Consider the following 14,139-nt stretch of genomic DNA (forward strand, 5'->3'; position numbering starts at 1 on the left):
GTGGTGTATGTAAATTCTTATATCCTCTGCCTGCCAGAAGGAAAAGTACATATTGTGAAATAACTGCAAAAAGAGTGTTAAACAACCCATTCAAATCATGCATCCTCCTCCTGACAGAAGATGGATGTAAATTATGTGTCTTTGCCTTTGTTTTGTCTTTTCAATCTTTTTTCCCAAAAAGCCACCATGTAAAGGCTTTCATTTTAAGAAGTTCTTTTGCATTTAAATAGTCTCTCACCTATCTCTGAAGATTTACTGATGTAAATGCGCAGAAGGAAGAAGAGCACCCAGATTTGTTAGTTGTAGTGTACCTGTTTACATTGCAGCGCCTCTATTTTGGGTAGCCAAAGAGAGAAACATAAATGAAAGACTCTGCAGATGATGATCACAGAATGCAGCAGAAGCCATGGTGTCCCTCCAGTACCACCGGACCTCAGATTTCCATACTCATCTGTCCTATGTTCCAGAATAAAGCTCCACTACTGCTATGCTCGCTTCAACTCATGCAGGATGTAAATGTGTTGAGGTCTACAGAAATTGTGACTTCACTTTACAGTGCTTACACAGGGCTTAAACAGAGCTGCAACACTTTACAACCAGACTGTCAGTGCTGCCTTGATTTATTTGTTAATTAGTGTCAGGGCACACAATAAATTGAAACTGGAGCCCACACTGCTAAACAAAGAACATTGTCAGTCTCCATCCTGTCCAAAGTGGAGAATCTCCCACAGATACTAACTATGCTTCTAAATTATTTTTCACTGTGTGCTGTCAAATTAGCCCTGAAGTACATGATTGAAATTCAAAGCCTCAAAACCCAATATCCAAGTTTTCCTTAAATAATAAAAACAGCTTAGGTGTGAATACTTTTTAATTGAGATATTTTTCTACTTGGTCTTGCACAAATAAAACCAAGAGCAACGCAATAAATCTTCCTCAAAATTTGGAGAACCTCTGGACTTCCTGCAGAGGTCACAGAACCTATCTCGCAGTAAAGCTGATCAGCACTAACACACAAGTACATAGGTTTACTTTCAGGAAAAAACATGTCATCACATCATGTAAAATATTTAGAAAGCTCAATAATCATTAGGTTTCTCTACAAAGTTCTTTCTTTTGTTTATAGCTATGAAACATCTTCACCATGTGATGACTTGACAAGAACCAGGTTGAGCGACTACAGTCACTATTTACCTCCTTTTCTTTTTGCTATTACATGGTGAAATTACAGATCACATCAAGATGTTAAATCAATGTTGAATTTACTTCTTTCTGGCAATACATCTTCATGCAAATTACCTCTAATTATAATTCTTTATCTGTCACTGAGTATTTTTCATTTTTTGAAAACAGGAGTGAAGTCAACCTGTGGATGGTATTTTATTTTCAGGCTCACACTTGAAAATAAGATCATGACCCACTACACCTCAGTAACAGTGTTAAGAGGTTGGATTATGTAAGATAGATAAACTGACTAGTCACTAACATCTTCTGTCTCTCTCAGTACTGGGAGTTTCGTTTTGTGGGAAAGTGGAAATACACACACATGCTTACTTGGTTCTATCAGCTGCTGCCTGACCCTCAAATTAGTATCAGAACACATGAAATCCAGAATTACAATGTCTGTCACAAATGAGTTCAATAAACATAAAAAGCATGTATCTAAAATTTATATTTATTGAACATGATGAAACCAGAGGTTGAATAGGAAAACCTCACAACAGCTGGCAAGACACAAGCACCCTAACCTCCTGCACTCGCCCCAAAAACACACATTAGTTACAGACTAAAGCTGATCTCAGCCAAGCCACAGAGCAAAGCTGAATCTGTGCACAGCTCTCTGCAGAGCCATCCTGCTGGCACAAGCCTTATACATTTATACTACACCCAGCAGGCTGGGCTCAAAAAGCTAAGGATAGCTTTCATCTTATCTTTCATCTACCTGTGAACTTCCAGAAACACACAACAGCTACAGGCCCTCTGTGAACAGGTCTAGTAAGAGACAGAAAGATGGGACAGGCAGGGAAGACCTCACTGCTACCAGGCTGTAATTGTGGTCTGCTTCTGACTGGCTGAAATCAATGACTTATCTCTTCATAACCTTGCCTGTGACTTCTGTCTTTCAGCAACACTACACTGTATTCCCTAATAACCCAAACTTGAAGCAGCAGCAGGGTATCAAGGCACCGAGCGGAGCTGTATCTCATGGTCTGCCTAGGGAAGACCACCATATGGGTTACAGTCTGCCACCACATATAGAGTTAGGCTATTTATGGAGAAATAATAGCCCTAACTTACATTAAGAGGTTTCAATATTGAGCCCAATGGTGACTTTGATTTGCTTGATTAAAAAAAAAAAAAAAAGAAGTTTAATAAAAGTAAAGCAGACATTTAACACAATATGGAGCATAGTGAAAGACAACACAGTACCCTGCAGATCTTTGATAGGCTTTAGGAGGAACAGCCACTGGTTGCCCCAGATGAGCTGGTGGACTTCAATGCAGTAAGGGCTATGAAAGCTGGCCTTGCCTCTGAAGCCATTGACCACTTGGATTAGTCACATGATAGAGGGTACAAGAGCCATGAACCTTTCTTCCACGATGAAACAAACAACAAAACCAGAGAGAAAAGCATGTCTGTATCTTCAAGGGCCTAAAACAGAAATTCAGTGATAAAGCAATTCCCTGAGGCAAACCAAACAAGGAGGCGTCTTGTTGCTGAAAGTTTGGGAATTACTTTAACAGGAATTTTAATAACAATGACTCTTACTTAAGCACCAGCGTACATACAAATGCCCCAAATGAAATCATGGTTCCACTGTGCTATACTCTATAAACACAGACAAAGCCTTCTTGCCCCAACAGGCTTATGTACTTTGAGCACTCAAAAAAAAAAAGATGCTGGTGACCCTGGTATTTCTGGAATTGTTACTGGCTGACAAATAGCAATATCGTGACCTCCTAAGGGACAAGAAAGAGAAATGCAAACAACCCAAAAGAACACAGCAAAACAGAAGTATTTCCATAAGCAGAACTTTTTATATCCTGAGATCTCAGACTCCAGAGATCAGAAGGGATATGTTAACGTATTATATATAGTGTATTCTGTGACTCTCAGCATCTCATAGTCTTTAATAAATTTACTTGCTAAGAAGCTCAACAAGAAAACAGAAAAAGAATTCTGTTGCAAAAGTATTATGAAAGATAAAACTGAATTGCTCTCTAGGGTTGTCTGCAGATATCAAACAACTTCGCTCTCCTGCGCTCCCCTCACATGCAAGGGGATTAAGTGCTGTGAAAAGAGATGGCCTAAGCAATTTTAAAACAGGCAAAACCACTGTAGGGTCATCACAGGCTTGCTCTCTTTGTCAGTTTGTTTTAGACACCATCTACATAGTTCAAAAGACAGAAACAGAAGGGGACATACCAGGGCCTCACTTCATGCAATAAGGACCCAAGGAAGCAAAGGAGGAAGCAAAGGAAGAAATCCTAAGATTTCAGTAAACCACAAAACAGCACAGTGAGAGGCAAACTTAGTTTTGCCTCATCTATTCCAAAAACCAAGGAGAGCAGTACTAAGACAACTCAGGGGACCTCTACATTAGTATGTCAGATGGAACAGCGAGCACTGTTCTGAAGCCATTTGCCCAATTCACTCCAATGCACCCTGCTTTGGTGCGCACTGTAGAGCTGTGCCTGGATTCCTTCTGGGTGAGCTGAGCCAAAAGACTTGGTCCAGGAGGATGCCTGATGTGCTCCAACAATGGGGGTACTTTTGTTCAAAGACCCAGTCCAGAAGTAGCCTTGGGTAAAAACCCTGAAATGTGCATAATATGGGCACCAAGTGCTCAGCACCTCCGATTCTCCTCTATAAAGAGTTTACTTGATCACGGTGCCTTAGCCTCAGAAGACAGCTACAGCTACCCTGGCAGCTCAGCCAATTAAGAGATAATATACTAGGCATACAACATAAAAAATAGGATATCATTAAAATACCAAAGGTTGAAAAGAAGCTTAGAAGTGAAGTACCAGTAGGGAAACAAAGCTCGTGTCTGTTATCTCCACAGCACTTTCATATTTGAAAAGAGTACGATGTATGACATAATTAAAAAACCACAACAAACTTCCTCTTCTCTATCACTACTATCAATGAATTCTCAGGGAAAACAGGCAAGTAAAGCTTCCTAACAGCACCTCCCTTCACAAACCTGAGCAGGTGCTTGTCAGAGGACAATTAATCAATTAAATCTCAGTTTACTCTATTAAATCTCAGAGCTGCTCCTTAACAAAACCCTCCCCTGCAGCAGGTTCTAGATGCCAGCCTGTGGCAATGCTGTTAGATTGCTTTTACCAGTGCCTTCTTTTTCTTTCCTTCCCTGATGCTGTTTATCTATCATCCAAGGAATTTGACTGTGGAACAAAGCACTGAGGAAACAGGAAAAAATGGGCAACCCTGCAGCACCCACCATGTGACCCTGAGGGTCTGGACATGGGAGGGAAAGGGACTACATGTGGCACAGATAAGAGGCTGTCACAGCAGAGCTCTGCTTGGTTTACAAGCCCACACAGATGCTGATTTCTGTAACTATATTAAGACATTGATAAGAAATGGAAGCTAATTACAGCTCCACAACAAAAGACAGAAAGGAAAGAGTGAAAAAAAAACAACCCAACCCATGTTCCTCGTTAAACTCTTACCACATGCTCCGGTTGCTTTCATAGCTAGGTTTCAGGGTAAAAAGAGAGCATTAAAAGGTCAGCCCAACATACTTCATCTTATTTAGATGGTGTTTCAGTTTGTTGTCTGTAGTGCCCTGGCTAAAGCCAGACCTGTGAAAGGTATTCAAAGCTGCAAAACCCAAACCCCTGTACTGATGAGAGATGGCAAACTATGCTCTTTCACAATAAATACGAACAAGGACAGAACAAAAGTCTCAGAAAGACCATGGAAAAAAAAACCACTCTTGGCATGGGACAGGATTGCTCTACACAGTGCTCCTGTGATCCCCTAGAAAATATAAACAAATAAAATATTTAAGAGCAGTATCATCAGTCTCCACAAAGAAGTTCATGTTGTTTTGTGACTAATTGAGTGCAGTTATAAATTTAGCAAAAATACTTAATTTGATGTGCTGCTACAACACAGCCTTCATGCTGCAGCTGACTGTAAAGGTAGGTGGAAGAGGGAAATATCCCAGGGTTGTTTCTCTACAACCTATTGCATTTATTTTCACCAGAACAGCAAGACTCAGCTTAGGGTAAAGGAGAGATTACATCTGATCCTTTTTTCTTAAAAGCACACTGTAATACATGAGTGACAACAATTTTCAAAAAAATTAACTGAATTTGTAGTTTTAGAAGCTCAACAGAAAGCCAAAGCCCAGGGACACACGTCTGCTTCAGTCCTATGCCTTCCAGCCACCAATGTCACTATCGATATTTTTTCCTCCCCATGAGCCTCTCATTTCAGCCCCACTGCCATACGCATGCAGACAGCCAGCTCACCAAAAATAAGTATTTGTGTCATATCAGAATAAGCACCTGCCACAGGCGAGTCGCCTGCCACAGGCGAGCCGCTTGCCACTGCCGCTTCCACACTGTTTTGCAATACTCCCCCCTCCGTCCTTACTCACTGACCTTTCTACAACCATCCTGGCCTCGTTTTGTATTTGTTGCAACAAACACCTCCTTCCCCCCCACCAAAGCACCGTCCTATGACTCCTTCAGTTTCTTCCAACTCTGTTTTGCAGGATTACTTTATAAATAAGGGGCACATTTATAAATGGTTTTGTGACACATTTCATTCCCATTTTGATTTGGCTGCTCCCCACCCTGGGCTACAGGCACTGCAGAGAACCATAGCTCCGCCAGACAAAGGCACAGCACAGAAGAGACACAGCTTTTACTAAAGAGACAATTAAACCCTCAGCATGAACAATCCTCCTGCGCGCGCTTCTCAGAGCTGTTAGAAAGCAGTCAAGGGTTTCATTTCAGAATGAACACTCCACAGAAAAATGAAAATCAGACCAGTACACAAGCCATGAGGGGAACCAAAGGATCCCCCATTTTCTCTTCCAAAAGGCAAATTTGTAGTTTCATCCCTAAGTCCTTCGAGCTGCAATGAGAGCCTCTGCCAGCTCACTGAGCCACCTGAGTAACTTTTTCCAGCCCAACTTCGAACTGTAACAACTTGCTGTATCAAACTGCCAAATCTACAGTGCTCATTTCTTTCTGTGAATCCAGCTGTCATATTTCCCAAATGCCTTCACAGTCCCAACTCTCCCAATGCCAAAAAGAACTTTTCACAGATACACATAATTTTGCAAAACACATATGCTCTATGTATGGCACATGAAGCCAATTAACAAGTTTACTTACCGAATTAAAGGATGACACACAACAGTGAAACAAAAACCTCGTGCAGACAGCAAACACATTAACCTTCTCCTCCCTATGAGACGATACTCTCACAAGGATCGGTAAGGAGCTTTAAAGTCTAAGTGGATTTTGAGTACCCCAGAAGATCTTTCATGCTTATCTCTGTGGCATCTTTTATTCCATAACTCCCATGGTGTTTGTGATCACCAGCACATGGAGTTAAAAATGAAACACGTTCAATTTGCAAGTCGGCAAGCATAGATCAAGTGCTAGGGAAAATATAATCTCTCATAAAATGAAATAAAAAGACTGAACATAAAATAAAAGCAGGTACCTTTTAACTGGTCAGCTACCACGCTCTGACCAACTCGCTCAATCACCTTTCCATCCTCCATTTCATAACGATCATCCAAGTACTTCGCAGTAGCTTCCGAAATATGGACTTTTCCAGCCACCCCGAGCTGCTCCATCAGATTGGCCAAATTGACATCATTGGACCACACATCAAACTTGAATCTCCTCATTCCCAAAATGCCACACAGAACTGTTCCGGTATGAACACCGACACGCATGTTCACCATTTCTTTCTTCTCTTGGCAAAACTGCTCAATGGCTTTAATCATTCCTAAGCCCATCTCGATGCAGCAGTAAGCATGATCTGCCCGGGGCTCTGGGCAGCCAGCTACACAGTAGTAACAGTCTCCCAAAGTGCTTATCTTCTCACATTTAGTGTCCTCACACAGACGATCAAAACGTCCAAAGAGGTCATTCAGGAGCCCCACCAGAGCATGGGCAGATTTATTGGCACTCATTTTCGTGAAGCCAACAATATCTGCAAACAAAATGCTCACCTGCTCTATCTGCTGCATCTTAAAAGGACGGAATATGATGGGGGTTTTCTGTATGGAAGGCTTCTTCTTCCTGTTTTTGGGGCTTGAGGTGGAATGACGTTTGATGGAGTTCTCACTTTCATCATCCCCCTGCTTCATTAAGTCATCGGCTATTATTCTTGGCATAACAGAATGAATCATCCTCTCTTTCAGGGCTTTTTCCACTTCTAAGTCTTTTCCATGCATGATGGACTGCCCCACTTTCAGGAATGTGCTTCTCGATCTGACTTCAGACATTATAAATAAATGGATACCAATGGCATGGATGCAGATGTGCAGGAAGGCTTTACTCAACAGCTCCAAGTAAACAGCACCAGCCCCGGGAGGTGCAAAACAGTTCTCATCACGGAAATGATAACCAAAGGTCTCGAAGAGGACCGAGTACGACAGTCCCAGAAACAAGCTTAAATACAAGGGTAAGTGCATCACTGTGTAAAGCAACAAGAGCACTTCAATACACATAGAAAAACTGCCTACTTGAGAAAGACAAGTGTCTGTGGGATCTGCCGGGGGAGTCTGATTGGACATGTCACCACTTCCTGAGATAGGTTTCAGAGCCTGGAACTGCGGAGCGAGGGTCAAAGCAAAAACCAGGAGGGTGAGTATCAGCGAAGTCCATACATAATGGCGGGCGTAAGTCTTGGTGAAAGTGAATGCAAAAAAGCCTACACATACCAAGAGGAAGCACAGAGCCGGCACCATGAAAACAATCTGTTTCTCTCTCATGTGTACGCCAAAGTAAATGCCCCAGAGTATGCAGGCCACACCGATGTAGAAAAGGGCATAGCGAAACCTCCGCTGGGTCTGTGGGAAGCATCTCTCCATGCAAGCCTCCTCCAGGTTGTTGGAGTCGAACTTGGGGTTCCACCACTTGGAAGAGGCCCTCTCGAAGAGCTGAGGCAGCTTCTTCTGCCGGCGAAGGCCGGGTACACTGCCGCCACCTCCACCGGCGCGGCGGGTGGCCCCCGACTCCCCGGAGCTGCAGCTGGAGGAGATGCTGTACTTGCAGTGCTTGGAAGAGGAGCAGCCCTGGTGCTGCTTGGGGTTGATTTTCACAGTCACGCTGTTGCTGTCCCCGCTGGAGTCGCAGCTCACCTCGGTGCTGTGGTGATGCAGCAGCTGCTGGTGCGGTGGGGAAGCCATGTTGTCAATTCCTCCTGAAGAGCCCGCTCAGGAGTTGGGTCTCTCGCGCTGGAGAAGCCACCGGGCTCCTCGGAGAGCTGCCTCTAGTCTCCTCCCGCCGGCACCGCCGCCTGCGCGGAGGGGCGGCCGGGCAGCGCCGCGGCGTTCCGCCGCTCGCCGGGCTCGGCACACAGCGCGCTAGGGCGCGGGCAGCCCCACATAGTCCCCCCGCCTCGCACGCCGCTGCCGGCCAGGCTGGGGCTGCCGCCCGCCGCTGGCCCCGCTCCCGCAGCCCCTCCGAGGAGCTCAGTCCCGCGGGGAGGACGCCGGGCCCCGGCCGGGAGGGGACCGCTCCTCCATGTCGGCTGCAGCTGGCCGCGGCTTCCTCCCGCGCCCGCCGGGCAGCGCTCCCCTCACGACCGCCGCCAAGGGGCTGGCTCCAGCCGCGCCGCCTCCCTCCCGCACCCGCCCTGCCGGGACGGCACCGACGACCGCGCCCCCGCGGCCCTCCCCTCCAACGGGGCCTGGGGCCCGCAGCTGCCCCACGCTTTCCTGCCGCCGAGGGCAGCGCCCGGGCGAGAGAGCGAGAGCCCCTGCGGCGCCCCTCAGCCGCCGGCGAGGGGTTCCGCAGCCGCCTTCTCCTGGCCTGCCTCAGGGCTGCCCTGTCACCCGTCCCGGCGGGTGGTGCCGCGCCGCCGCGGGGAGCTCCGTGCCCTGCCGGGGGCCGGCCCGCCCGCTGCGCGCCGCCGAGAGAGGCGAAGGACGGGGACGTGCTCAGGCGCGGGCCGCCACCATCTTTCTCACGGGGGGCTACAGGCGCGCGCCCCCGCCGGCCAATGGGGCACGGCGCCGCGGCGGGAGCGCGCGCGCGCGCACACACACGCACACACACACACGCACACACACACACGCACACACGCACACACGCACACACACAAACAAACAAACACAATCAATCCCCCCTCACTCTCTCTTTCTCTGCCTTCCCTCTTCCCGGCCTGAGGGGCGCGGGCGGGGGCCGGTCCCCGCAGCCCCCCTGGCGCACCCCTGTCGCCGCAGCGGGTGGGTGGGTGGGTGTGTGTGAGTGTGAGTGAGTTACTCCTCCGTGGGGCAGCGACGCTCCCTCGCCGCGGGCAGGGAAGGGCTGACAGTGACGGGACGGTGCGGCGGAACCGGAGGGCTGGGGCCGGGCGGGTCCCGCAGGGTCCGTCCCTCTCCCCAGGGCCGCCCTCTCTACCCTCAGGATGGGTCACCCCAGGCGGGTCCCCAACCGCCTCAGGGCCGTGTTTGTTCAGGGGGGGCCGGGGAGCCGCCGCCGTTGGCAGGGCTGACATTTGCCATGCGCAAACAACATGCACTTTAGCAAACAATTCAACCTTTCCGCATCCCCGTAGCCTGCTGGAAACTTGCTGAGTTATTTTTCTCCTCTCCTCTTTCTTAGCTTGTTTATAACTGACGCTATCTCGCCTGCACCGCTCCCTCAATTTCATTATCTCTTCCTACCAGATGGCCCGTATCTCTCCCTCCTTCACAGGGTTTCTCCTTGCGCTTGCTTCAGCTTTTTCCCACCCTCTTCCCAGCTCTCCACTTCTTACCCCTGCTCACAGGTGATGTTAACATCCAAACCCTCGATCCCCCCATCTTCTCCTCATCCTGACCCTCTCAGCCCCTGCTCTGATGCTTGTCTGGTTTCTTCCTGCTGCAGCTCCTGCTTCCTTCAATCCCATTTGCTGTTTTCCGGGTGAGCCTTTCCCGACTGGCCGCTTGCCAGCCACCCGTCCTTCAGCAGTGCTTTTTACCCAGCAGTGAGCCCCTTACCCTCAGAAGCCAACACCTTTTAGTAAAACGCACTCTTCTCAGACAGTAATAGAAAACACGTGGTCACACAGATACTGGAACTGAAATGTGCATTTTTCCCCATTTCCTTTGTAAAGATATTCCTCATTGTGCAGTAACCATGCTGTAAAATGTGGCTTTATTATGATGATTTGGAGAACTTTGTGTTTCCTGACATACTCTGGTGGCCCCAAACATAAGGAGGACATGGACCTGCTGGAGCAAGTCCAGAAGAAGCCACAAAGACGCTCAGAGGGCTGGAGCAGCTCTGCTCTGGAGACAGGCTGAGAGAGCTTGGGGAAACCTTAGAGCAGCTTCCAGTGCCTAAAGGGGCCAAGAAGAAATCTGCAGAGGGACTTTTTACAAGGATCTGTAGTGGCGGGACAAAGAAGAATGGCTTTAAACTGACAGATGGGAGATTCAGATTAGATATTAGGAAGAAGTTCTTCCCTGTGAGGGTGGTGAGGCACTGGCACAGGTTGCCCAGAGAACTTGTGACTGCCACATCCCTGGCAGTGTTCAAGGCCAGGCTGGAGAGTGCTTGGAGCAACCTCGTCAAGTGGAACGTGTCCCTGACCATGGCAGGGGGGTTGGAACTAAATGATCTTTGAGGTCCTTTCCAACCCAAACCATTCCATGATTCTACGAAAAAAAAAAAAAATCCATAAAAAATTGAAAAAATCTATAGCATATTGAAAAAAAACAATAGCAATAATTGGTTTGGGTTCACTATGACACAGCTGTCTCTTGAGTTCTAACTAATGGCTCAGCTAATCAATATTTTATAGCAAGTGCTGCTTACCATGCTGCTCTTACAAAAACACTGTTAGGAAGAAAGAAATCGCTTAGCTGACAGAGCAGAAAGCATGGATGGACTTCCAGGCTTGGCTATTAATTGATAAATTTACTAAGACTTCTTTGCAGTCTTTTTATTGAATCATCTAAATGTTCTTTAAGTTACATTTTTTATTTTTTAAAAGATGATGAGTTTATTCTGGAGAATTAAATAAATGTGACAGCTTGCAAAGGTTCAAAGATATTGTAGAAATTGGGGAGGAAAAGGAAAAAAGGGGAGTTTGCCTCTATGGCAAAGAATTTAAGGTAAAACTACCTTTTTTTAACAAAAAACTTTTATACGTAAACTGTAAGATTTATGCTGTGGTAGAGATGGGGTGATTTGAACTTTGAGATGTAAGAGGTACCAACATTCCAGCATTAATTCTTTTATCATTGTTTTATGATAGTATTGACTTATTATTTAGGTTGTTGTTGTTATTGCTTACTATACCCTTATTCAGTTGCCAGCCTGAGTCAGCTGCATTACCTTAACACCCCCCCAAATAAGACAGAAACTGCAAAGAGCTAAAATGGGGGGGGGGGGCTGGGGAGAGGGGGAACAGGGGATTTCTCAACAAATCAGGATGTCATTGAAAAGAACACCAGGGTACATTTACTTCTAGTTGAAGATACAAGTTTTTCCTCTGGTATCAAAAAAATTATGATTTCATTTGGTTCTTTTGGTTCTGGGTTATTTAGGGTGCCTGGGCGGTGTATAAGTCAAACATCCTTTGCCCAGAGTGTAATAAAAGTTGAGGTCCTTCAAACTGGTGTTTATTACTGAACCTTGCTTGGGTACACTTTAATTCAATTTTCATCTAAAATGCAGATGCAAGATTGTGGATCATACCTCCCTTCAGAATACAGCTGTTGGGCAGTGGCTGGTATGTGTACAACAGTAAGTAAGCACAGGGTGGAGGTGGTTCAGCTGCCTGCATGCTGCACTGACAATGAGTCTGCTCACACAGTCTGAGGAGAGAGCCTGCTCGTATCTTTTCCCTGTATTCATACAGATGAAAGCAACGCTTTTCATCTGTATGAAAAGGCATGGAGGTACATGTGTGCAGGAGACAGGACGAGCAGAAACAAAGCTCAGGCTGGGAAGCAAGAGAAGTGTGTCTTGTTCCCCCGTGCTCAATAAAGCAGACTTTGTATGTTCTTAAAATAAACAGAATCCCATCAAAGGTATTGACTACATCACAAGTTTTAACTGAGTGACCCACATGATCCCAAATTTTGTCTGGCTACTAGTCAGAGACTGCTTTTGATCTCCACTGATGAAGCAGTCTTCTCTTTTCCAGCTTTCATTTACTGGTTCGAAGGACAGTGAAATGGGTCTGAAGGAGACATCTGACTTGTTAATACTCTTCCTTAGTAAGCTTCAGATTGTGATGCCGAGACTGTTCAGAATCCTTGCTCCCCCAAGGAAGCTCCCACTACATTTGTTACTTGTAGACTCCCATCCTGCTCCTCCTCTTGATCTTTTGGGTGAAAGAGTCCCTCTACACTAACCAGCCCAGACATTTTCTGTCATTACCAAGTTCTGTGGAAACATACAGTGTGTATGCAGGAGAGGGAACACTCCTGTTAGCTCTGCACAGGCTGGGAAAGACCTAGTGCTGCCTCCTGAAGTTTTAATTGAGTGTTATATTCTGGACATTTTTCTTTCACTTTGCTTTTATCATGAAGATTTTTCTCCACTGAATTCAAGAAGCAGGTTAAATATATGTAAGCAGTAATCAAGAAATGCCTGTGATGCTTGTATTTATTTCAAGTATGAATAAAATTTGTCTTAGAGGGCAAGAAGTGGTCTGAAGTTGTGTCCATTATTTCCTACCCTGCCTTCTGATTTGTTTTCATCAGGAGGAGTTTAACCCCACGGCATGTAAACACAATCAGTGTGTCCCTCTAAGGCAGCATCTGAGTGGGCAATGTTTGTAGCATCCTGTAAGGAAGATGCTTCCTCTTGGTCACATTCACAGCAACCTCCATTTGCAAATCTTGGTGGAGCAAAAACTACCATGCTGTATCAGTTTTGAGTCCCAGGTTCATTTTACTACCTGGTAGACCTGGGTTGTGCTGTTTTCCTGAAGAGAACTCTGACTGCCCATTCAAAATACTCTGTGACTGCTTTCCTTTCTCAGAGTCTGAGTTAGAGGAAATATTTTACAGTGCAATAGCTGGGCAAATGCGTATCTTACTTGCACATATCTTTTTGTGCTGCTAAGTATACATATTTATAGAGTTGAATTTACTTCCTTTCTAAGAGGTGAAGCTTTTGTCAGCTGTAATGATTAGCTTTTGTTTGACATTCATAATATTGTATTGCATGGCTTACCTAGTGGAGCTGTGCAAAATTATTTATGGGGGTTCTGAAATGTGACAACCCACTTTTAGACTTAACAAACCGCCTTCACAAGGTGGAAGAATATGGCATGGAAACTGCTGGCTGGAACAACAGCCTGTGATAATGCTGGTGTAGCTGGGAGGAGGGATGCTCTTTAGATATCTGTGGGTTTTATTGTATGCTGTCAAAGGAAAACTAACAGACGTCATGGAAGTTGGTCCTGTCTGGCTCTGAAAACAGCATAAATACTGGAGAAAAATACATTGAAACCTATTTAGTCCATCCATGGTCAGAAAGGCTCAAGGGAGACAGCCCAAATGGCCCATTCCTTACTTTCTTACCTTAATAAATAGCAGGATCTCCCTTTCTGACAAACTTCTGCATCCTTGCTGACATGTGCAGCATTCGTTATGAGCTTTAGTTTGAATCCTGGTAACCTCTAGGTGAACGTATTCACGTTATTGGTGTAAAATCAGCAAATTCTGACTTCTGTTTACAGACTACCAGGTAAACATTAGAAAATACTTTGGAGGATCGATACTCCCTCATGGCTTTTAAAATCAGAGAAATGTCATGATTCTTATTTCACCTTTCCATGAAAGAAGAGCACAAGGATTATCTTTGACGTCTCTTTGAAACCACAGGAGCTGAGTAAGTGGTGCATTCTCCTCACTTCCTCAGGGCAGCCAGGTTTGTTTTGTGTTCTGTGTTTTCATGCTTCTGAAATTGC

General features: G+C 45.7%; 1 protein-coding gene across 3 annotated transcripts in view; it reads right to left on the minus strand.

The window, feature by feature from the left end:
• The window catches only part of ADCY9 (adenylate cyclase 9), an 87,388-nt gene extending 78,742 nt beyond the window's left edge, over positions 1 to 8,646 (minus strand). Inside the window, exon 1 of one of the 3 annotated variants that reach the window (XM_061474129.1) lies at positions 6,712 to 8,646. In XM_061474129.1, coding sequence (XP_061330113.1) covers positions 6,712 to 8,410 — 1,699 coding nt within the window. In that variant the 5' untranslated portion in view covers positions 8,411 to 8,646. The remainder of the gene's footprint in view (positions 1 to 6,711) is intronic. The other 2 variants (XM_061474128.1, XM_061474127.1) reach the window with 2 other exon arrangements.
• Positions 8,647 to 14,139: the final 5,493 nt, after the last annotated feature.

Source organism: Pezoporus flaviventris, unplaced genomic scaffold (genome assembly GCF_033815535.1).
Source record: "Pezoporus flaviventris isolate CSIRO_AGI_PZ_B2104156 unplaced genomic scaffold, CSIRO_AGI_Pfla_v1 ptg000078l, whole genome shotgun sequence".
NCBI lineage: Eukaryota > Metazoa > Chordata > Aves > Psittaciformes > Psittacidae > Pezoporus > Pezoporus flaviventris.